Below are 22,392 nucleotides of genomic sequence, written 5' to 3'. Positions count from 1 at the left end.
GAGGGCTTGACGGCATGCCAGCCAATCGGCGGGCGCATCCGGCAGCGTCAGGGGCGGGGCCTCTTACAGAATCCCAACGAAAGTTGTCGCTAGGCGATACTACGCGCCCAATGTCTGGGATTGGCTGTGATGGAGGGTGTCTCGACCAGTCATCTCGCGCTACAGACTCGGGGGCGGGCGGTGCTAATTAACAAACCAATCCGTGGCCGAGGCAGAGACAACAGGGCGGAGCATCCGCCCGCCAATTGGAAGTGCTAGAAGGCGGGTCTTCCCAGTCTGCGGACAGCTACAGCGCCATGAACATTTTGCCCAAGAAAAGCTGGCATGTTCGGAATAAGGACAATGTCGCCCGCGTGCGGCGTGACGAAGCTCAGGCCAGGGAAGAAGAAAAGGAGCGTGAGCGGAGGGTACTGCTTGCTCAGCAAGAGGTAAGTACGGCGGGCGGAGCCACTGCGGCCAATCACGCCGGCGCCCCGGGCAGGAAGCGGAAGTGGGAACTGCGCAGGCGTGCTGCGCTTGTATTGGACGTGGGTCCCGTTTCTGTCGACGGTTCTTTGCAAGCCCTAAGCCCACCCCGGCAAAATCCCTAGAAATGGCTGGTCTTGGTTCTTCCCGGGATGTGTTTAAGTGTCCCGAGCCTGCCTCAGAGTAGTAGTTTAATAATTAGTTGTTGAATAAACGAACCTGTGAAGAATGTGTTTCAAGGAAATTACCTTTTTACCAGTTTGCCTGCGCACTCTATTTGTGTGTTCACTCTGTAGACCACTTGATTTGCGAATCTCTCAAGCACTTGAGTTCTTGGAGGGCCGTTGTCATCTTGCGCGAAGTGAGGTAGCTCCAGAGAGGAAGGCACAGGAAGAGGGACTAGTGGGACAAGCCAGGTTCTACTTCACTAGACGAACCCTAACCCTTGCACTGCTCCGCAAACACACACACACACGCACGCGCACACACACGAAGCTTTTTTTTTTTTTTTTTTTTTTTTTTTTTTTTTTATTGGGGATCGGACCCAGGGGCGCTCTACCACTGAGCTACATCCCCAACTGCTCCCCTCCCTTTTTTAGACAGGGTCTTACCAAGTTGCTGAGGCTGGCCTCGAATTTAAGATCCTCCTGCTTCAGCTTCCTGAGTCTCTAGGATTAGAGGCACGGGCCACCGCACTCGGCTCAGAGGCGTTCTTTATAGCTCCTGAATCTGTTTGGTTTACACCTTTTAATTCCTCAGCTAATCTGATCCTCAACAGTGGTTGGGGAGGTGGTGGCAGTCTGGGTTTTAAAAATTCTCATTTATCAGTAGAAATTACTAATCGTTTTGGGGTAATGACTTGACACCATGCCTGGAATTCAGAGCATTTGCCCAGAAGCAATCTAACTAGCCATTGTAAATCACCACCACCATCACTGGATCTAACCAGAGGGCCTCGATCATACTAACAGGGACTCTACAACTGAGCTGCACCCCCCGAGCCCTATAGTTATTTTTTGTGTATGTGGTAGAGATGAAAACCAGGGACTCATACATGCTAGGCGAATGCTCCACTACTGAGCCACATCTGTAGCCCTTCCTTAAAATTCTGGGATAGGGTCTTGCTAAGTTATGGCCTCCAGCTTGAATTCCCTGCCTCAGCCTTCCCAGTAGCTGGGATTACAGGAAGCACTACCATCCCCAGACCTATAGCTTTTTTATCACATCACTCCTGACTGTAATCCCTTTCGGTTTAGACCAGGGATCTTTTTCCAACTGTCCTTGATAACCTCACCATTTACTATTTGAAAGCATCTATTCTCACCCATGCTGAGACAAGTGCCTTTTCTGGGTCCTGTTATCCTGTGGTCTCTTGTAGCCCCCAGGGTGGTGGGCTACTGTGCTTTCTGCATTCCGCACATTTGAGTCCCTTGAGTGACCTTCAGGTTTTGCATATCCGTCCTATAATTCTTCTCCCCCAGGCCCGCACAGAGTTCCTAAGGAAGAAAGCCAGGCACCAGAATTCACTGCCTGAGCTTGATGCAGCAGAGGCTGGAGCTCCAAGGTCTGGCCCTGTGGACCTGTTCCGGGATTTGCTGGAGGAAGGGAAAGGGGTGACCAGAGGCAATAAAGAGTATGAGGAAGAAAAGCGACAGGAAAAAGTAAGCTGGCCTCACCTGTGTCATAGGGATCCTGAAGAGAACTGGGGGAGGGGGAACACTTTGGGCCCTGGCTGTGACTGAGTGGTAAGAAGTATGCTGGAAGAGCAAACAGAACATTTCCGACAGGACTGCAACAGCACCCAGGATGCTGGTTATTGCTGTGGGGCACTCATAGCCCCAGTTAGTGGATGAGAGGGCTGGTGCTTACATATCTTATTTTTTTATATCGGGGATTGAACCCCAGGATGTTCAATCTCAGCCACATCCCCAGCCCTTTTCTGTATTTTATTTATTGACAGGGTATTGCTGAATTGCTGAGGCTGGCCTGGGACTCACAATTCTCCTGCCTCGGCCTCCTGAGTCGCTGGGATTACAGGTGTGCGCCACCACACCCAGCTTCTAAAACTTTTTAAATGTGAATCAGAGACCCTGCCACTTTCTTGCTCTCTGGCATTTCCATCATTCTGAAGTTATTCCCCAACCTCCATCTCTGTGTTTTCAGCCATCTCCCCAAAGCCGCCTGCCTTTGAACTCAGAGTTCTGGCCCATCCTCCCATTTACCAGCTTACTGCGTTTGCACTGTGCCTGCATCAGGAGCTCAGCCAGTGTGTCTGTTAGGCCTTAGCACCTGGCAGTGGATTCACGACTGGCCCTTGATTTCCAATGGTGGAATAACTGGTTCTGCCTCCCCAGGACCTGATGCTTGGGTAGAGTGCCCTGGGTTTCTGTTACCCCATCCAGAGCTCCCTGAGGAACTGCGGACTGTATCACATCTCTTTTTTCTGGCTTCCTCAGGAGAGGCAGGAAAAAGCGCTGGGCATCCTGACGTATCTGGGCCAGAGTGCAGCAGAGGCCCAGACTCAACCTCCTTGGTACCAGCTCCCCCCAAAGCGAAGGGGTTCCCCAACAGGCTCAGGCAGAGATGAGAAGATCAAGAGCCGACTAGACCCCTTGCAGGAGATGCAGAAGCATCTGGGGAAGAAGAGAAGGCACAGCAGTGAAGATCGAGGTCACAAGAGGAAGGAAAAGATGGAAGGATCTGAGAAGCAGCAGCCCAAGCAGTAAGAACAAAGACCAGTGCAGGACAATCCAGGCCAGATGGAGGACTTGGCTGCAGCCCAGCCTGGGCATCCTAGCTATGGGCAGGTGGGGTGGAAAGTGGTTTTCAACATGTGGTCCAGGGACCCCAAGTTCCCAAAAGCCCTCTGGAGTTCTGTAGCGTTGAGCTTCTTTCATGACATGATATGCCTTTGTTTGATGGCTTGGTGTTATGAATACTTGCATCCAAAATCTGTTTCGCTTCGACTTTAGTATATTAACAGATATAACCCACTTAAACAAAAGGTCTTTGATGTCCTCAATTTTTAAGAGTATAAAGGGGTCCAGAGGCCCAAACATTTGAGAATCACTGGGTTAGAGAATATAAGGCTTGTGTCCCTAAGATGCTCAATCCCCAAGTGCAGAGCAAGGGCTCAAACTGCAATCTGTTTTACCTCAGAAGGGGAAATGGGTCCAAAGGCCCAGGACTCTGCTGTGTGTGTTCCTGGCCTGGGTCAGGGGTTGGGGGAACAGAGGGCAACTGGACTTAGAACTGGGGAGAATAGAAGCCCAAAAAGGGTGGGCCAGGGACTTGCTCATGGTGTCCTAGCACCAGGTGGCTTTAAGAGCTGAAGCAGCAGCCTCAGACACAGGCAGGGGCTCCTGGTGGTAGAGGTAGGGGCTGCCTTGCTTTCTGACCTTGCTTCTCTTCCCTAGGCCCCCATCCCTGGACCAGCTTCGAGCTGAACGTCTTCGGCGGGAAGTGGCTGAGAGGGCTCGGGCTGAGGCCCTGCTGGCCCGAGTCCATGGCCGGGTCCCCCAGGAGGGTCAGCCAGAGGAGGAAGAGACAGATGATCGGCGTCGGCGGTACAACTCCCAGTTCAACCCCCAGCTAGCCCGGCGCCCCCGCCAGCAGGATCATCTTGCTCACTGACTCCTGAGGGGGTACAGGAGAGGCTGTGCTGCCAGCCGTCATATAAAACTATTTATTCATAAATATTTTCCAAAATGAAAATAGGTTTACCAAAAAATGTCCCTCACTGGGGAGGGGAGGAGGGGGCAGCCCTCGCCCCCGGGCCCCCAGGGTGGGGCTGAGAGGAAGAGAAAACCTCCCGGCCCTCTCCCTGCTTCCTGGGGGAGGGGGTGCCCCATGGCCTGGGGCCTCCCCAGTCTTCCAGGGCAGGGCCCTCACCTGGGCAGGGGGATCAGCATGCGGGGGGAAGGGTCAGGTAGAGGGGCCGGTGTCACTGGAGGTCCCGGTCCTCCAGGTAGCGATACTCAAAGGTGAAGCCTTCCTTCTTCCGCTGGCCCCACTTCTCGTAGTCAAAGTAGATGTAGGTGCCCTGGCCAGGGGAGAAGGTGGTCAGTGAGTGGATGAGCTGGTGGGCTGGGAGCTGGGTCAGACAACCGGGGCAGTTCTAGGAGCCACAGAGTGCCAGGCCAGCTGCCCCACACGCACAGTTTCACTCCACCGCAGTGTCTGGACAGCAGATGTCACCATGGTGCAGGGTGCGTGCACCTGAGTCAGGCCTCACCCAGGCCTATCTGCAAGGCTGCCCTGCTTCCCATCCGCTGCAGCTGTGGAGTGCCTCTCCTGTGCCGAGCACACCTGTGAAGGCCCCGTGTGGAGTCTTCATAAAGACCTTGGGGCAGCAGGTACCATTGCCCCTGCCTAGAGAACCCAACAGGCTCAGAGTCTACATCCAGGCGCTCTGCAGGGACACTTTATTTTGACAGTGGTGGTGTGGGAATTTCTGATTGACTGGATGCCCTGGAATGTACTGATGTGGAGGACCAAACTAGGAGGGGGACAGGAAGTCTGCAGTCAAGTGGTCAAGGTTGAAGAGGAGCTAGGTCCTGAGTGAGGGTCTGAAATGCTTCAAAGAAAGCAGCCTGGAGACCAGAGGAGCAGGATGGGATTCGGTGAGGACAAGGATCACTGAGGGGGCTTGACATCTGGGAAATACTTGTGGAGGAAAACCACTGTGGAACACACCAAATGAAAGTAACTTGGAAAAAAAAAGGTCCATGACGCTCACTGTGTAGCAGGCACCATTAGTACTTACAGGTTATTAGCTCATTTAATCCTTGTAACAACTGCAGAGGTGGGTCCTGTTACCCCATTTTTACAGATAAGACGACAGACTGGTACAAGGGCAGCCAGCTGGAGCTGGGCTCAAACTCAGGAGGCTGACTCCAAGATGTTTCCAATCAGTTAATTGTTGGAACATGAGAAGGCCATCTTAACAGCCTCCCCTGAGTGTCTGCTGAGCCCCTGCTCTGCTGGGTACAGTGGAGCCCATGGCCTGGTTCAGGGAGACATGCCAACTAGGAAATTCCACACTCCCAACCAAGGTGCCTAGAGACACAGACTGCTGGCTCCAGAAGGCTTCTCTGGGAAGGGACATTTGGGCTCAATTTGAGTTCGTTTTGGGCCCAATGTTTGGGCTCAGACTTAGAGCTGGACAAGGGAAAGATGAAGATGGCATCCCAGGCAGAGCAGACTCGGTTATCTGCAGGTCTGAGCTGGCTCAAGGGTGGGAGTAAAGGAGAAAGGCCAGCAGGGACTGCCTGGGCTGGGGGATGCTAGCCATCTCTCAGTGGGACCAGGGTGGGTGGGGCCCTCACCTGCTCAAACTCGTCGGTGATGGTCTTGGGCTCCTCGTGCCTCTGGAACCACATCATGTACTTGGTGTGGAATCGCCATGACTGCTTCTTTAGGGCCTTGGCTGCCAGGTACTGTGCTTTAGTGCCCTAGGGGAAGAAGGCAGGACAGGGGATCAGGGGGCCCCCAAGCTAGGTAGGGACCAGGGGGTGGGGTGGGGCATCAGGGCTGGACCCGGGCCCCCACTACAGACCACAGTTGGGCTGGACAATCCACTTGGAGACAGCGCTGGGGGCATGGAACATACCAATGTTGGTCAGGAGAAGAAAAATGAGACAGGAGGTGGAAATTGCTTTCAGAGAAACTTTGAGAAGGAAGAGAAACTAACGTATGATGACAGCTCAGAAGAGAAAGTTTAGAGAACTTCTCTGTGGGGATGAGGGGAGAGTATTCATGATGGGCTGGGGTTAGGAGGGTGCATGGGTTCCCGGAAGTCTGCAGGGATGCCTGAGAACTGGAGGGCCAAGACTAAGGGGCCTGAGAGGAGGAGCTGGGAAGGGGATGTGGGCCATGCTGGGAAAACCAAGAGGTCTGGGAATGCCGTGGAGGCCTGTCTCTCCCTCCATCTAAGGAGCTCTCACACCACTAGGCTGGATAGAGGCTGGGACAGGCTTGGTTTGGGGGAGCAGGGCCCAGGACTGGGATAGGGAGGGGGTGCGGTCCCGGTGGCCGCAGTGGGGCACCCACCTCGCCCCTCCAGCCCGAGGGGGGACGGCGGCGGTGGCGGCGGAGCCGGGGGGCCCGAGGCTGCCCCGGGGGCCCTGCTGTACCTCCAGATAGTAGAAGATGAAGAACAGCGTCTCAGTTGACAGGCGCTGGTAGAACTCCACGGTGTCCGAGTGTGGGGGTGGCATCTGGTGGTGGTAGGGGGGCGTCGGGCAAGGGTTCCGGGGAAGGTACTGCCTGTGAAGCAGCAGGGGGTTAGTGCCAGCTGCCTTCTGGCTCAGTTTCCAAGCCAGGCCTTCACTTCCTGGGGCCAGCGCTCTTTTACCTAGTCTCTCAGAACCCAGGAGCCAGCTCCCCCAGCTGCTGCCTCCTCCCTCAGACTCTGGAGTCCCGGCCCTCAGCCCACTCTGTGGCCCCTCACCGGATGCGTTCGGAGTCAGAGGGGTGGGGCATGTGGTGCCAGGCAGCCTCCTCCATGGCCTGCTGGTAGAGCTGCTCCTTGGTGAGGGGCACTGGCCCCAGTGGACACACGCCTAGCGACAGTGGTATGTTCACCTCTGACAGTTGCAGGGGTGGCTGGGTGGAGGCCGGAGGTGCTGATGTGCTGCTCAGGATGATGTCTGTGGGGAGGGCAGGGTCAAGCCCCCAATGAGGAGGATGGATGGGCCAACGGTTCTCTTTGACTCGCCCCTTCTCCACCGTCCTTGGACTCTTACCTCGCTCTGTTAGGTGTAACGTTGGCACAGGGTCCTCAATGCCAGAGCTGATGGCTGCCCGCTCTGCCATGGACTTCAGGGAGCTCAGAGGCTCAGGAGCCTAGGGAGAGAAGAGGTCTGTACTGAGGGCCTAGAGCAGACTGCCAAGGACAGCCTGACAAGGGCCCAGGACTCTTGCCTGTTCTGTTGAGAACCATCAAGAGCCAATCACCTACTCCTCAAGATCTGTGGGGAAAACTGGAAGCTATGGGGACTCTCCACTGCAGAGTACGACACAGGAAGAACCTACAGAACACCTGGTGTGCTACTGTTTGTCATAGGACATTCCTGTGAGGAACCCCATACTTTGGAAAAGAAGTCTCTTGGCTACCTATGATATCATGTGGCACCTTTAAGGAGGTGGGAGGTCTGCAGCCTACCTCATTCCCTTGGGAGCAAATGGCTGTCCCTCTGGCACTCAGTGTCCTTGGGAACACCAGCAGGTTGGGCTGGAACTGATATCTGCTCCCTGCAGACAGGGCTGCTCCTCCACCCACTTTACACAACCCTTTGGTCACCAAGTCTGACCCACCTTGCATCCAAATCCCCTGGAGGGACCCATTCTATCCCCCAGCCATGCCTAGAGCTGCCCAGGGCTTTCACATCACCCTTTGCTCCATCCACAGCAGGCCCACGGGACCTCTCCAGTGAAGTCTGTTTTTGTCCAGTCTCTACCTACAACCTTGCAAGGCTCCCTATCTCCCACCCCAGTGATTTTTTTCCCTTTTAAAAACCATGGACTCCTTCTCAAAGCTGCTGATTCCTTTCTCCAGAAAAGTACACACTGAATTTGCTGTCCATAATACCCATGCAATTTGAATGCCTCTTCCAAGTCAGAAACTATTCCATTCTTCACGAAGAATGGTCTTGCAAAGAATCCTATGTGGCAAGCTTAACAGTGAGGATGTCTACTGTCCAGGCCCCTGCGACACATGTAGCCAGCCAGCACCCTCTTCAGCACAGCAGCCAGGCTCTTTGCTGAATCCCAACACTGCCTGGGCTGATCAGCCCCTTTCCCAGCATTCCTCTGGCTTCAGTTCCCACCTACCCTATGCACACAGCTTAAGCGTCAGCCCTTTCAGAGCCTTCCTGGACCTGCCTCCCAGGACAGGTCAGGCACCCCCCCTGTAGCCCACAGGTGCCTCCTCTGTGGCCACCTGTTCACACACAGCTTCCTCCAACACTGGTACAATTCCTGAGGGCACAAAGCCTGGTTGAGAGAAGTGACTTGAACAAGTATTTTTTTGCTTTTGGTGGTATTGGTGATCGAACCCCGTTGTGCTCTACCACTGGGCTACATCCCCAGTCTTTTTTTGAGACAGGGTCTTGCTGAGTCGCTTAGACTGGCCTGCCTCAGCCTCCTGAGCTGCTGGGCTCAGGTTGACACCACACCCCACTCAAGTGTTTTCTTGATTGAAATGGTCTCTTAGAAGGCACAGGGCATGGTGACTTAGGGAATGGGCATGTGAAGTAGAAAGCACAAGGCGTCTTAGGAGGAGAGAGGACAGAGAATGAGGGCCTGGGGAAGTGAAGACGAACCCATGGAAATCAAGTGAGCAAATATAACCAAGAGAGAAGATTAGGGAACAGTCCCAGAGAGAGTCAAAAGGGGCTGAGAGCACCAAAGATGGAGGTGAGGATGTGGGGTGGAACAGATCCAGGGAAAAATCAAGTGAGAAAAGGGGAGAGAAAACCAGACAAACAGATTCAGTCACCAGGGACACACAGAGCTCACCTTGACTTCTGGGGTGGTGCTAAACTGTGGAGGTCCATTAAGCAGGGCACCGGCTGCCTTGGCCTCACTGAAGCTGGGTGTTGGGGAGCTGGGGGGGTTCACAGGCAGTGGCACTAGGAGGCTGGGTCCCCCTGAGTTGTTCCCTGAGCCTGGGGCTACACCTCCAGCCCCTGTTGGGGCTGCCGCACTGGGTTCCTTCCTGGGAAGAGGATGGAGAAGGGGAAGTGGTGGAGGAAGGTCCTGAGCGATGAGCAGAGAGAAGCTAGATGGGCTCTGAGAGGGGCTGCTTAGGGCAGAAGCAGTTTTGGACCAAAGCAGAATCAATTTCTGGAATCTTTTCCTCAGTAAAGCAGAGTTGCAGGACTGGGAATACAGATTCTCAGGGTGCTCAAATAGGCCATGGGGTTAAGAGAAAAGGGGGGGATAGCTCTCTAGAGTAGTCGTTGAGGTGGAGGTGTGGGGGTGAATGTTCCCAGCAAAAAACAAGCACCCTCAGAAGGGTGGACACAGGGCAGGTGCCCCTGAGGCAGCCCAGCTAGAGCTGGGGTGGAGGAGGAGGATGGCAGGTCCTTCATTCAACATTCTTTCAAAAACAGGTGAGCCCAGAGGAGGGCTCTGACCTAAAGTTTGGAGGAACGGCTAGAAACAAAGGAGGATTTGGGACATTTCACCTGGGAAAGTGGGACAATGTCCATCCAGTAGGGAGTTAGCCTTGGGGCAAGAAATAGAAATGGTGAGGGGAATATGGTGGGGCTCTGGAGAAAAGTCCCAATGACAGGAAGGCAGATCTTAGGGCAATCTAAAGGATAAAGCTAGATGCTAATGCACACCTCCCAGTGGAGAGAAGTGTAGACAGGACACCCAGCCAAGGTGGAAGACAAAGCCTACTGGATGCCCTGCCCAAGGCCAGCAGCCCTGTCATGAGGGAGCCACCAGAGCCTCTCTGTTCCAGAAGGGAGACTGCAACAGCACACCATCACCAAGACACTCACGAGGTGCTAGGAGGTGGGTTGTGGGGACCTGAGGTGGGGCCCAGGGCCTGGCTGCTAGCATTGCTGCCCCCACTGCTGCTCAGGGCCACCTCTGCAGGGCTGTCTGCCACGACTGAGCTGTAACCTGGGGAGCAAACAGCAGAGAAAGGGGCTGTTGGCTGCTACCGGCCGCCTCCAGGCCCCTCCTCTCCTCCTCCCACCCTGCTGGCCTCCACTTACTGGTGGCACCGTTCTGCTTGCCAGCCCCTCCACCTGTGCTGCTGTTACTATTACTGCCACTCCCTCCGCCACCGCCACCGCCACCCCCGCCAGGCTGGGCACTGGGGGGTCGGGGCTGGGCAGCATTGGGCCCACTGGGGGCTGGTGGGGCCACAGCCTGAGCATAGGGGGCAGGGGTGCCCGAGTTGTGGCTGGGAGCTGGACTGGCCTTGGGGCCCAGGGCACTTGGGGGTGCTGCTGGGGCAGAGGCCCCATTGTTGCCAGGGGTGGTGCTCAAGGCAGAGGCAGCAGGTGGGGGACCAGCAGGGTAGGTGGGTGGCACAGCTGGGGACTGGGGATGCTGGTTGCTGTGGACAGGCTTGGAACCATTTTTGGCTGGAGACTGCAGGGAAGAGAGAACAAAGTGTCAGCACCCAGTGGATCAGCAGGTTCCCTACCCACCTTGGTCAGAGGCTCCATCAGTGTCCCACCAACCTCTTCTCTGAACTTGTTGCCCTTGACTGCTCCCATCCTCCAGGGAACCTGGGGGACCTCACCCTAACTGTTTCAGTCACCTTTATGCTCAAAACATTTATTTCCAGTCTACTCAGCGCCCTCAATTCTGCCAGGACACCTCCACATGTACCCCATGGTGACCTGGCACAACTCTTGCTGTCAGTCAGAGAAAACCCATCTGTTGGTCAAAAGGGTCTAGTGGGAGACTCCTCAATGCCCTCAGGACGTTATGAGTTGGAGCAGCCTCATGTCCAAGAGTAGAAGGAAACCAAATGACAGTCAAGCAATGCTCTGAATGTCACTGAAAGGACCACCAAAGCCACTCATGGGATCACAAATCATAACACTGCAGAGAGCAGTAGGAGGGCATCCCCGCTACAGTCAAGTTCTGACAGACAACATGGGCTGTGGTGTCAACCGCCTCGTGGACATTTCTTAACCACAAGGGAAGCTCAGGTTCACCAATCACCAAATGGGACTGCTGTTTGGCTGCGGGAGCCCAGGAAGGTGGCAGAACCAGGCCCCTACCTGGAAGTCCCTACCCCAGCCTCACTCTCATTGCTCCCAATCCTGGTCCCCACACCAGTCTCACTTGATGCCCACCCTTGGACCACCCTCTCATGAGTCCACAGGGGGCTTTAGGCCTATTCTGCCCTGCCTAACACCATCTGTTTCCTGAGTATGCTCCTACGCAGGGAGGCGGTGACAGGACTGGTGAGGCTCACTGAGGGCCAGGCGTCGTCCCCTCAGGTACTTGCCACATATATTATGTGTACAGCAAACATGTTTGCTTTTTAACCCCTCACTTCTCAGGCCTGCTTGGCCCCTTTAGAGCTGGTGTGCAAAGCCCTAGCCCTGGAGTCCCACAACCCCAGGCTAGCCTCAACCCACTTCCAAGTGTTCTTCAGAGACTGCCTCTGTGAACTGCTGCTGCCTCTCCTGTCTTCCTCTGGAGCCCAGGGCACAGGCAACCAACTACGGCATTAGTCTCCTGCCTATCTGCCCTCAAGGTGGCAATGATTTCTGACTCTCAACAATGTCCCCAAGCCTTAGCACTGTGGCTGGCACTCAGGCCTGGATAAGTCTTTGGGAACCACTGAATAAACAGGGGACATGTCCATCAACTACTGGCCCGGACCCACCTGGCTGACTTCACTATCTGTCGAGCGTCCTCTCTTCTTATCATCTTCAGAGTTCTCCTGGTTGTGGGAGGCAGAGTCAGACACCTGTATGGCCTCTTGGGTCCCAATGCAGAGATACCCATCTCTGAACCTCCTAGGGACCTGGACCCAGCCGACTAACCTTAATTCTTCTGGAAAAACCACCTAAATCCAGGTTCTCCAGTATCCTTGCCTTTTGGGAGCTGTCATTAAGGCCTCAGGCACCCCACACCTAGGACCCACCCATGGCTTAAGCCTGTGTGGGATACCAGGTTCCACCTATCAGCTCTTTATATCCCTTAGGGATCTGAAGAAGCCTCAGCTGCCCTCCCTGTAGGCCACTTTGGAGAAAGCAGGTTCCTGTTAATTCCCACCCTCTTGGAAACAGGGCGTCTTGCTGCTTTGGGTCCTCACCGTAGTGCAGTTGGCTGGGCTGGGGGGGATGGGAGAGCTGGAGGTGGTCGAGGTGGGTGTGCTGCTGGACTGGTTGAAGATCTCGTCCTCCATGTGGCTGTGGCTGGGGGGGGAGGTGGCGACCAGCGCCTGTGCTGTGGAGGCAGGAGAGGGGCATGTTTAGCTGGTGCGACTGGCCTTCGGGTCCCTCACACTCTGCACCATGAAGGTCGGCCCAGGGCCTTACGAATGTCCTCGAGATCCAAATCGTCATAGAGGAACTCATTCTCCTCGAAGTCAGGGTCCTGGGAGGAGTCGACGTAGTACTCGACATCGTCCTTGATCTTGCGGATGGCATCGACAAGGATGGAGTCGTTGTCCAGCATTCGCAGGATGGTCTCCAGCATGCGCACGTGGTAACGGTGCTTCTCAATGTGCCGCTTCAAGCCCTCGATCCGGTCCTGCTTCTGCTGGCGAGCCCAGGGCCAGGCTCAGGGGCTGCAGAGCGCCTGCCCGGCCCCTCCTGCCCCCACAGAACCTGTCCTCAGTCCCCAATCCCCATGGTGACCCAGAGGCTCCACTCCGGCCCCTCCCAGCATGGGGCGGTGTGGAGTCTGCCCACCCTCTATCCCTGCCGCCCCCCAGAACCAAGCTCAAGATTTCTGACATCTCAGGGATCCCCACCTCTCCCTCCCAGATGCTTTTTGGATCCAGGGATCCCTGGAAACCTATGAAAGACCCAGATGCCCTTATGCCACTGGCAGCCTCTCAACTGAGCTCTCACCTGCTCTGACCTCCTGGGACCAACACCCTGTTCTCCTGACTTGCCCTAACAGTAATAATGGCAGTACCATCTGAGGTGCTGCTTGTTTGTAATCATGGCGCTCTGTCGTCACTGGCCCACGCCTATCTGTATACCCCTAAGGAGGTCCAGATCCAGAAGCCCAGTTCCTTCTAGGATTTGACATCTTAGCCCAGTTTCAAATTTCTTCTTTCTTCAAGGAACCATTGTCTCCCTCTGAGTCCTTGCTTCCTAAACCTCTCAGGGTCTCATATCCAACTGTCATAGCTGCCACCCCCAACTTTCTTAGGGAACCCCATCGTGTTATTTGCATTCCTCTGAATCCACACCCTACAACCCGGGAGTAGAGTCCAGGACTCCAACATCTGACTTCATCTCCTTTAGGCCACACTCACTGCTCTGAGCCCTGTCTTGTCCATCCACCACCCTCTTCTGTGAATCTGGGCTCTAGGTGCTATGAGGTCTCCCACATGGGCCGTCCTCCAGGTTCTACACTTAGACTTTGTTGGCCCCAGCTGAACCTGAGTTCATTTCCCCCCAAACTGCTCCTCTGTGATGGCCCCACTATCTACCATCTACCCAGATACCTAGGAGCCTAAGAATCTGTCTACCTCCTCCCTGCACCACCCCAATTCTGCCTCTCCAATCCCTCACCCCAGATCTGCCCAGGCATTCAGACCAGTTCCCATGGGCTTAGACGGGTCTTCCACTTGCTAGCCAACCTCCATCCTCCACCCCGGGGGCCTTGGAGCTCCCCCCACTCACATCCTTGTCGCCCTTCTTCTTGCGGGTCTGCACCGACAGCGATTCCACCTCACTCTCAAACTGGTCCACCTGCATGTTTAGGGTGTCGATGGTATTCTATGGGGGAGAAGGCTGTTAGCCAGGGTTCCTGTGTATGCTAGGTTCAGGGCCCCAAGTTCACCTCCTCTTCTCTGCCCCAACTCACCGTGAGCCACTGGCCAACCTCTTCCTTCTCCTTCTGGGCGGGATCTACCTTCTGGGCCAGGCCCAGGCCCTCCTTGCTATAAGCTTTGGTTTTGGTCTCTCTTTCCACAACTTTGAACCGTTCCATTTGCTGTGGAGAATGCAGTTGGCAGGAGGGTGGTCTTGAAGGTGGGAATGGAACCAAGAGCCAGCAACACCTGAACCTAAGCCTCAGGACCCACCTCTCAGTCTCTGAGCCCACTGCCCCTACCCTTCCTTCAGGTTAAACGCCTTATTCCTCCTGGCATCTCTGGAGTGACTGCTCCATCTCTGCCCTCTGGGCTCCCACGAATCTGGCCACCACAACTCCTTTCAGGAACCAAGGCTCTGGGCTCCTACCGTCTCGATGAGCTTGCGGTTGTCAATAAGCTGCCTTTTGTCCTTGATCTCATTGGACGCTACCCATGTCTTGATCTGGTCCCTCAGCCGCTGCAGATGAGAGAAGCAAGAAAATCAAACCCCGGATTTGGGAACCAGGTCCCCCAGCTCCCTTTTCTCCTTGGGACCCAGCAGTCCACTCTCCCAGGCCCTCCTCCCACAGGACACAGGAGTCCAGCCCCAGCCCCCTCACTTGTAGCTTCTTAATCTCCTTCTTTAGGTCAGCCTCATACTTTTCTTTCTGGTTCGCGTTGGCTGCGTTGTGGAGCTGAGGGATGGAGAATCCAGCAGTCAGTGTGGGAGTGGCTGTCCCCAAACCTGCTCCATGGCAGAGGTCCAGTCTCTCTCTTCCTTGGGCCGGGGACTCTGACACCCACCCCAACTCCCAGCCATCCATCTTTAAGCTGCTTCACATAGGTGCTAAGCATCAGGATATGCAGCCCCTCTCCCTGGCCAATATCCAGAGACCCCAAGGCTCTTCCTGTGTTCTCCCAGGAAACCCCAATTTTTAGGGCCCCTGTACCTTCTGCCAAATATCTTCAAACTGCTCCACACCCTCGGACACTTTCTTGAGGCAGCGATCAATCTCACCTGCCAGGGAGGAAGGCAGGCTGTTGGTATACTACCAATGCAGCATTCAAGGAGGAATCCCCAGAAGAAAGCATTTGGCTCCATGTGCAGTGGGCAGTCAGTCCCGTACCTTGGAGCTTGCGCTTGTCCGCCATCTTCCCTGCCCTACAGACGCACTCTCTTCATACTCCCTTGGAGACAGACGCTGCTGGCAAAGATTAGGAAGGAATTAACACCTCTTCCCTGGCTAGTCCAACCCAGAGACACGGATGTGGATGGGAAACATGGGGTGGGAGGGATGGTAAAGGGAAGAAACGTGTACTATCTGATGAGAGACCAGATACAATTATTCTTATGCTCCCTCAATTGCCCAGCTGCAATACTCTGGGAGTTTGTTAAAATGAGGAAAGACATTTGTGGTGCTCTGACTCAGGAACTGGAAGGTTCCTAGAGTACAGAGCATCTTTTCCCCAGATAACCATCAAAGGATTTTGCAGAGCAGGACAGTCATACAGCACAGGGTTACTCCAAGATAAAGGCAATGGCTCTAGAAATCACACTTCCTACAAAGAGGGGCTGGCAGCAGGCGTGACTGAGAGAAGTCATTCCTCAGGCAGGTCCAGAGACAAGTGGCATGGCACCTCAGAGACAAAGACCTGATACTATGTATACATGTATGAGCTGCACAGGAGGGAGGGGATGCTGGGGTAAAGTGGAAGAGTGACAGGAGGTGCCTAAAACTAAGAAGAGTTGAACCCAATCCTACATAGAAGGCCTCAGACCTCCAAGAAATTTACTCCAGGTCAGAATCCTTGAGCCAAAAGGGGACAATAGAATCCAAAGAATGTGATACCAAGAAGGGCTAATGATTTGGGGGCAGAAAGCGGTACCCAAGAGAGGGCTAGGAAAACACAGAAATCTTACCAAGATAAGAGGGTGTAAAGGTACTTTAACCACGAGGGAGCTAATGTGCACACATGAAGGACTTCCATATCAAATAGACTGGTAATTTAGACTGAGAGGAACCTACACCACCAGGGCAGGCACCCAGAACTTAAAGAGGGGCATCTCTGCCCTAAGGAAAGTTACTGCAGCCCAGAGGAGACCACAGTCAGAGAGTTACCAGTATCTTTATAGGGCCCAACACGGAGACCAAGGGACCCCTGGGAGGGAGGGTCATGCTAAGGGGACTTCTGATCTGCCAACAGAGGTTGCCCTCCCCAGGGGCCTAAACTGAAAAGCAAGGATTTCCAAAATCCAGGGGATGTTCCTACTCTGTTGGCAAAGGGCACAGGTTCCCCACAGTTGCTCTATTATGAAGGCAGCAACTGCTTCACATGGAGGACCTAAGAGCCTCAACTTAATGGGGCCATATCAGGAATCCTCACCAACAGGTAGGAAATAGTTAACAGTTCTGCCCAAGAGCAAGTACAATATGGGAAATATTCCACAGCCTGTGGTTGGCCTCAGAATTTTTGAAGGGTGGCCAGTACAACTAAGGAACTTACTTTTTCCCTTTTTAAAAAATAATTCACAATACATTGCTCAGGTTTTCCAGTTCCAGGCTCAAGCAATCCTCCTGCCTCAGCCTCCCAAGCAGCTGGGGCAATAACTGCCACACCCAGCAACTTCTTTTGTTTTAGTTTTAAACTTGTTACTAATTGCCACATGTGGTTAGCGCCTAATGCATGGGGCACTGTAAAGATGGCAGGTTTTAGGACAGAGCCAAACCTTCACCACGAGGTTTTTTTGGCTTGCTTTGTTTTTTCACTGACCCCATAGGGACCCATTCTTATGGGTGCAGATAGGTGGAGCTGGCACCTGAGACTCAGGGAGCTTAGCATTCCCCAGTACAGGGCCCATCCAAAGAAAAGCAGTACCTCAGGGTCAAATGATACATGCGTGGGGAATCTCCAGGAAAGTGTAACAACAGGACCCAGAGGACAACCCCAATGAGGGAATTCAAACTGGGGTGGGGCAAGTACCTTTGATCCAGGGTCCTTCTACCAGGGCCTAGACACCAACATGCAGCATGCTAGGATACTGACCAAGAGTGAGTAGCTCTGACAGCCAGCAAAGAAAAGCCTCTTACTTCATCAGGTAAAACAAAAGCTTACACTCCCTCCTTCCATCCTAAGCATACAACAGAGGGTCAGAGGCTGGAGGGAGAAGTCACCTCATGGTTCACACCCCGGAATAAGGCACTCCACACCTGAGGGAAGCGGCACCCTCCCCAAATCCCATACTGAAGGGGTTGGGTCCCTAGTGCAGGGAAGGAGCTAATACCACCCAGGAGGGACCATGCTGTGGTAGCAAGGAGGAAGTCCTTAAGGAGTCAGAAGCAAGGTGCTAGAGGAGCAGGACGGTGCCAGGGGCAATGCTTCTGACATCAAGGTGGGAGCAGCTGCTACTGGTGTGGACGATGCCTGGTTGGGGAAAGGCAGCTCCACAAGAGAAGGGGAAGTGCCGAAGGCTCAGGGATGTAGGAGTCTCGGTGGAGGTCACATCCTCTCCCCACAACAAGAGGATGCCTGCACATCAGATGCCCCATCCCCAGCAAAGGTAGAGTGAGAAAGGAGGGTGGTGCTACAGCCTGGAAGCAAAGATACCACCACAGAGGATCCCCATCCAAGCTTCACCAAGACCCTCCCCAAGAGTTAACTACTTCAGAGCCCCTGAAGTAGGTGGTGCCTTCACAGTGAACATGTGCTCAGACAGGGGGAGTCTGAGACAGAACTGAAAAATCTGGGACTGTTGGCCCAGACAGGCCCAACTGGGAGGATCCCATGCTCATGGGGAGGCACATCCCCAAGTTAGGAACGCACACTGCGGGGGGAGTGGGATGAGCCACACACCAGATCAGGGAAGCAAATAACTAGAACCCCCAGAACGTCACCTTAGGGTGCAGGCAACAGCGAGACTCCATGAAAGGCACAATGCTTAGTCTCTAATCCTGGGGCCATCACATGCTCATATAGAGGTCCTGGACCATGGTGCAAAGTGCCTTTGATCTAGGAGCGCTTACACTCTAGGCAAGGAGCTCTCGTGAGCAGTGTCAAAAGGCAAGTTTCAACTCGGGGAGGATGCTGTGCTGTGTCAGGCCATGGGTAGAGCACAATACAAGGGTGGGTACTGGGAATTCCCACCTTGGAGTTACACCAGGTGGAGTTAGTCCCAGGGAAGGTGATCACAATGAGGTATCTCCACAGTCTCAGGCACCTTATACTCCCACAAGAGTGGGACCCATTGCAAGGTCCTTGTGATTACAAACTCAGAGATGAGAAGGATTGGCCAAAAGCACCCCAACCCAAGGGGGTAGTTAGTCTCACTAGTGGAGACACACATGGGGGCAGGGACACCTCAAAACCAGGAGAGGGGCCAATGTCAACACTAAAGAAGGCAGGAACCTTATACCTGGGAGTGGCAACACCAAGAAAAACTCCTTAACCTGGAAAGAAAGCACAACCCTAGAGAGAAAAGCCACCTCTCCCATCAGGAACCTTAGGTCTGGAAGGTTTTCCATCCCTGTGGGTGACAGGTGGGTGAGGTGCAAGTCTTCATTCTACAACTTCCTACACTCAATGATGGGACAATCACACCCTCATAGGGAGAGCTCTCTTTAGAATACCAAAGGGAGTGGGGTACTTGGCTCCTGGGGAAACAACACCCCAAAATAGATGCCTCAGACTCTGGGAAGCCACAGCCCCTGTGGTAAGAAGACAGGAGGAGGGAAGGTGTGGAAAACCCTCACCAAAAGGGCAGGAAGCTAATCCTGGGGGAGATGACAGTCCCTGCACCAAGAAGCAGCTACTACTCAGGAAAACAGGCGCGTGCCCTGCCCACGACAGGAGCTCACCAACAGCACGGAGAGTGGGCTCGGGAGGCTTCACCCAGACCCGGGGAGCTAACCGGCCCCGACACCCGCACCGCGGTGGACTTGACACCCGGAGAGGCAGGCAGTGTGCATCCAGGGGAGCTGGCACCCCGAAGCCAGAGGCGGCGCCCAGCCCCAGGGGACAGGGCGGGCACGCCCGGGGCAGCCTGGGTCGGGGGTCGCCACGCTCGGGCACAGGGCGGGCCGCGGGGACTGTACACCGGGGGAACAGCCGCACGCTGCGAGGCGGAAACTTTGGCTGAGGCTCCAACTCGGAGCGCGGCCGCTGCGGGCCGGGGAGCCCGTCCGCCGCCGATCGCCGGCCGGGCGGAGGGGCCCGGAGCGGGGCGGCCGCGCTTGGGGGGCTGGCGGCGGGAGGGTGCGCGGGCGCCGCGGCGGGGGCGGACTCGAGCGCGGCGGAGGGGGCGGCACCTCGCACCCCGGCCGGCGCGGCGCCACGCGGGAGGCGGCGGCCGAGGCCGGAAGGGTCGAGCAGCGGGCGTGGAGCGGCGGCGGGGCCCGGAGGGCGCGCGGCGAGGGCAGGGCGCCGTGTCGCGACAGGCGGCGGGCCGCCGGGGCGGGCGGCGCGGAAAGCGGCCGGCGGCGCCGGGGGAGGGGAAGGGGTCTGGCCCAGTCGAGCCCGACGCTCTCACCGCAGGAGCTGGCGCCGCCGCTGAGGAGCGTATCGCGACAGGCGGGGGAGGCGAGCGCCCGCCGCCTTTTTCTCGCGCCCCGGGCCCGGGCGCTATCGCGATAGCGGCGCGAAGCGGAAGTGGGGTGGGGGAAGTGGGCCCGGGGTTGTTCTGACGACGGGGGTCGGGGCTCAAGGGAGGCCGCGGCGTCTGCCGATGGCTCCGCGGAAGCTGACCGGGCCCGGTCCAAGATGGCGGCGGCGGAGGAGGCCTCCCCTCCTCTCTTCTCGTCTCTGGCGCCGACCCGCCCCCGAGCACCGAATATAGGCCTGTCATTGCTCCTGCCGCACGCCGCTCTTGACCGTCGGACGCACTCTATTGGTTCTTGGCAGAAATGCGGCCGGCCCCCTCCTGAGGATTGGGTGATCGGTGCAAGGCGCGGCGTTCGATTGGCCTCCCGCGCAGCCTGCTAGGATTGGCTCAGGTTTTCTTCCTCGCTCCTCCTCCTCCTCCCGCCTCAGGGCACAACACGCCAGCGCGAGGACCTGTGCGTCAATCAGGAGGCCTGTGTCGTGCTGATTGGATGTGCCCGCCCCCCTCTCTTTAACCAATTGGTCGGGAGGAGGAGCCAAGCTGATCAGGGGCGGGAAGTCGTCCGTCAAGTTCGGAGCCGTTCTTAATTGGTTGCGGGTTACATTCTGCCTTGAAGCTATTGGTTGTTCCTGGAAGTGGGTGGGGAAAATGGAGGAAGGCATGGAGAGTGGGCGTTAAAGGCCGCGTACTTAATCCGAGACAGACAGGTGCCTTCCAAGCGTGGCGGGGGGGGCGAACCGAAGTCATCTGCCAATCGAAGCAGCGGCCGAGCCAGGGGGGCGGAGCTAGGCAAGAAGGCCCACCTCTTTTCCTTCCCTGGTCTTGTTATCATTCATCTCAGTTTGACCAATAGCGTAGCGAGTGGGTGGCACCTACACCTAAAACGTGTGACAGAGGGTGTATCCCGCAGGTGTGGCTCCCTGGAGCATCCTTCCGCATCTCTTGCATCCTGAGCCTTATAGTCTTTCTCCAACTGCTTCTGTTTGGCACATCTCTAAGTCTCAGTATTTGTTTAATTATAGAAGGCAGTTACTTGAGACAGTGCCTCGAAGATACTAGTATCATGTATAGCAGAACCGGTTGGAAAGCGCGAGGAGTGGAGGTTTTGTCCTGCCTCTGACTGATTAGGTGAGCGAACAGTGGGGCACTTCTCTGCACCTCCACTTCTTCAGTGTTCTGAGTACGCTGCGGAAGGTACAGATGAGGCTGCCCTTCCTTCCCTTCCATTGGTTGTCTCCAGCAACATCTACTCGTTACACATCCCAGCTGCGTTGTCTGTTTCTTGGGGGGAAAAGTCTAATTGTCCATACTGAATACTCAGGCGAGCCCTGTTCGTTCGGATTTATTTTTGCACAGCTGTCATTTTACTTTTTTGGGTTCCCCACTTGTATTTTACTCCCCAGTACTTAAGACACAGGAAGCACTCAGTAGCTTTTGCTGGATGAATGCGGGTGATAACTTGTAGTTGAAAACTTACTGTGTACCTTGCCTTCCATGAGAACTGGGAGGTTTTGCCCAGGGTCACGCAATAGAGAAGGGAGACACTCCTCTTCTCTAGGTGGTGAAAAGTAAGGAATTCCAAGGTAGAAGCAAACCTGGAATGGTCTATGAAGCATTCTGCATGAGGCAAAAGAGGAAGGAATACTTGTAAAAATTCGTATTTCTAGATCTAAGGGAGTGGCACCTGGGAATCTGTATTTTTCCATATTTCCCAGGAAGTTTGAGAGTTACCGATCTAGAGCTTTTCTTTCAAAGTGTGGCCCACGGGTGCAAAGATGTCTTGTGGACTTCTCACAAATCATCCAGGAATTTCTTAAAATATAGATTTGATTTAAGGGGTCTCAGATCCGCTTTCCTAATAAACTCACAGGTCATGCTGATGGTCCATACTTCACACTTGGAACCCCAAGAATGCAGTGATGACGCTCAGGCTTGGCTGCACATTAGAATCACCTGGGGAGCTTTAAAAACTCCAGATACCCAGGCTCACACTAGACCAACCAAATTGCTTTCTGGGGGTGTAACTTTTCCAGAAATGATTCCAATGTACAGCTAACCTGAGCCAGTCACAGAAAGGCTTTTCTACAGCATTGATTCCCAAAATGTATTCCTTGGATTAGCAGCATAAATATCACCTGGGAACTTGTTTGAAATACACATTTTGAGCCCCACCCTAGTGAAACTGAACCAAACTCTGGGCCCAGTAAACATGTTTTAACAAGCCCTCCGGGTAACTCTGAAGCACATTGAATTTTGAGACTCACACCTCTATGCCTCCATCCCATTCACCACTGGCAGGCAAGGAGGGAAAGGAGACTCTGAACAGAGAAGTGGACTAAAGTCCTTTCCCTGCCACACTGCTGCTCACCAGGATGCCTCTCCTCTCGGCCTAAGTGAAGGCACTTCACTGAGCCCCAGTTCCCAGACTGGGTGGCCAGTGTGAGTGAGTGAGGGTGTGTGTGCTCCATTTGCTAACCTGGCAGGAGCTTTTAGTCCCTTAGTTCCTACCAGTTCAGGGAGTCTGCTTCCCTCACCCTCATCAGGGCTCACACCCGCTACCTACCACAAACATGGGTTAAAAATAACAGAACCCAGCTATTGGGCACTTCTGAGTCCAGACGGGGTGCTGTGCATTCTTTCTGGTCCTCCCAGGTACCTCATGGGGTGGTGTGGATGCCTGGGAAGGTGAAGCCACTGGCCCAAGTGACCAGAATGATCCAGTCTGCCCCTGTTGCATGCCGGCACCTCTTTTAGCCACACTGCTGGGGCATCAAGATGACTGATGTCTCCAGGGCTTCCGAGATGGGCAGGG

The 22,392-nt window shown here is 54.9% G+C and overlaps 2 protein-coding genes across 7 annotated transcripts; one reads left to right on the top strand and one right to left on the bottom strand.

Annotated features, from left to right (window-relative positions):
• Positions 1 to 137: 137 nt before the first annotated feature.
• On the top strand, positions 138 to 5,522 carry Leng1 (leukocyte receptor cluster member 1). The gene is made up of 4 exons (XM_047529209.1): positions 138 to 428; positions 1,947 to 2,126; positions 2,922 to 3,187; positions 3,882 to 5,522. Exons 1-4 carry the CDS (start codon positions 297 to 299, stop codon positions 4,096 to 4,098), a joined length of 795 nt encoding a protein of 264 aa, XP_047385165.1. The 5' UTR covers positions 138 to 296; the 3' UTR covers positions 4,099 to 5,522.
• On the bottom strand, positions 4,135 to 19,771 carry Cnot3 (CCR4-NOT transcription complex subunit 3). 6 transcript variants are annotated; one of them, XR_007105468.1, is made up of 18 exons: positions 19,509 to 19,771; positions 15,112 to 15,186; positions 14,935 to 15,002; positions 14,605 to 14,679; positions 14,373 to 14,462; positions 13,996 to 14,124; positions 13,812 to 13,907; positions 12,492 to 12,714; positions 12,266 to 12,399; positions 11,834 to 11,890; positions 10,197 to 10,578; positions 9,978 to 10,101; positions 8,986 to 9,184; positions 7,212 to 7,311; positions 6,917 to 7,115; positions 6,517 to 6,732; positions 5,793 to 5,918; positions 4,135 to 4,507 (listed from the first exon to the last, which is right to left on the bottom strand). XR_007105468.1 is itself a non-coding variant. In XM_047529188.1 (18 exons), exons 2-18 carry the CDS (start codon positions 15,134 to 15,136, stop codon positions 4,409 to 4,411), a joined length of 2,259 nt encoding a protein of 752 aa, XP_047385144.1. In that variant the 5' UTR covers positions 15,137 to 15,189; positions 19,509 to 19,771; the 3' UTR covers positions 4,135 to 4,408. The 6 variants fall into 6 exon arrangements, 5 of the variants coding, with proteins under 5 accessions (XP_047385144.1, XP_047385143.1, XP_047385147.1 ...); XM_047529188.1 differs by having other exon boundaries at positions 6,600 to 6,732; positions 15,112 to 15,189; XM_047529187.1 differs by having other exon boundaries at positions 6,600 to 6,732.
• Positions 19,772 to 22,392: the final 2,621 nt, after the last annotated feature.

Source organism: Sciurus carolinensis, chromosome 16, assembly GCF_902686445.1.
Source record: "Sciurus carolinensis chromosome 16, mSciCar1.2, whole genome shotgun sequence".
Classification (NCBI taxonomy): Eukaryota; Metazoa; Chordata; class Mammalia; order Rodentia; family Sciuridae; genus Sciurus; species Sciurus carolinensis.
This window is presented reverse-complemented; position numbering and strand designations above follow the sequence as displayed.

What these genes read in the sequence shown, in the direction of transcription:
- Leng1 (XM_047529209.1), top strand. Translation starts at nt 297, where the DNA reads ATGAACATTTTGCCCAAGAAAAGCTGGCATGTTCGGAATAAGGACAAT. An exon ending in AAGAAAAGCGACAGGAAAAA is followed by an intron (nt 2,127 to 2,921) that starts GTAAGCTGGCCT and finishes TGGCTTCCTCAG; the next exon opens with GAGAGGCAGGAAAAAGCGCT. An exon ending in GAGAAGCAGCAGCCCAAGCA is followed by an intron (nt 3,188 to 3,881) that starts GTAAGAACAAAG and finishes TCTCTTCCCTAG; the next exon opens with GCCCCCATCCCTGGACCAGC.
- Cnot3 (XM_047529188.1), bottom strand. Translation starts at nt 15,136, where the DNA reads ATGGCGGACAAGCGCAAGCTCCAAG. An exon ending in GCACCACCCCAGAAGTCAAG is followed by an intron (nt 7,312 to 8,985) that starts GTGAGCTCTGTG and finishes TTCTCTCCCTAG; the next exon opens with GCTCCTGAGCCTCTGAGCTC. An exon ending in TCACCGACGAGTTTGAGCAG is followed by an intron (nt 4,508 to 5,792) that starts GTGAGGGCCCCA and finishes TCCCCTGGCCAG; the next exon opens with GGCACCTACATCTACTTTGA.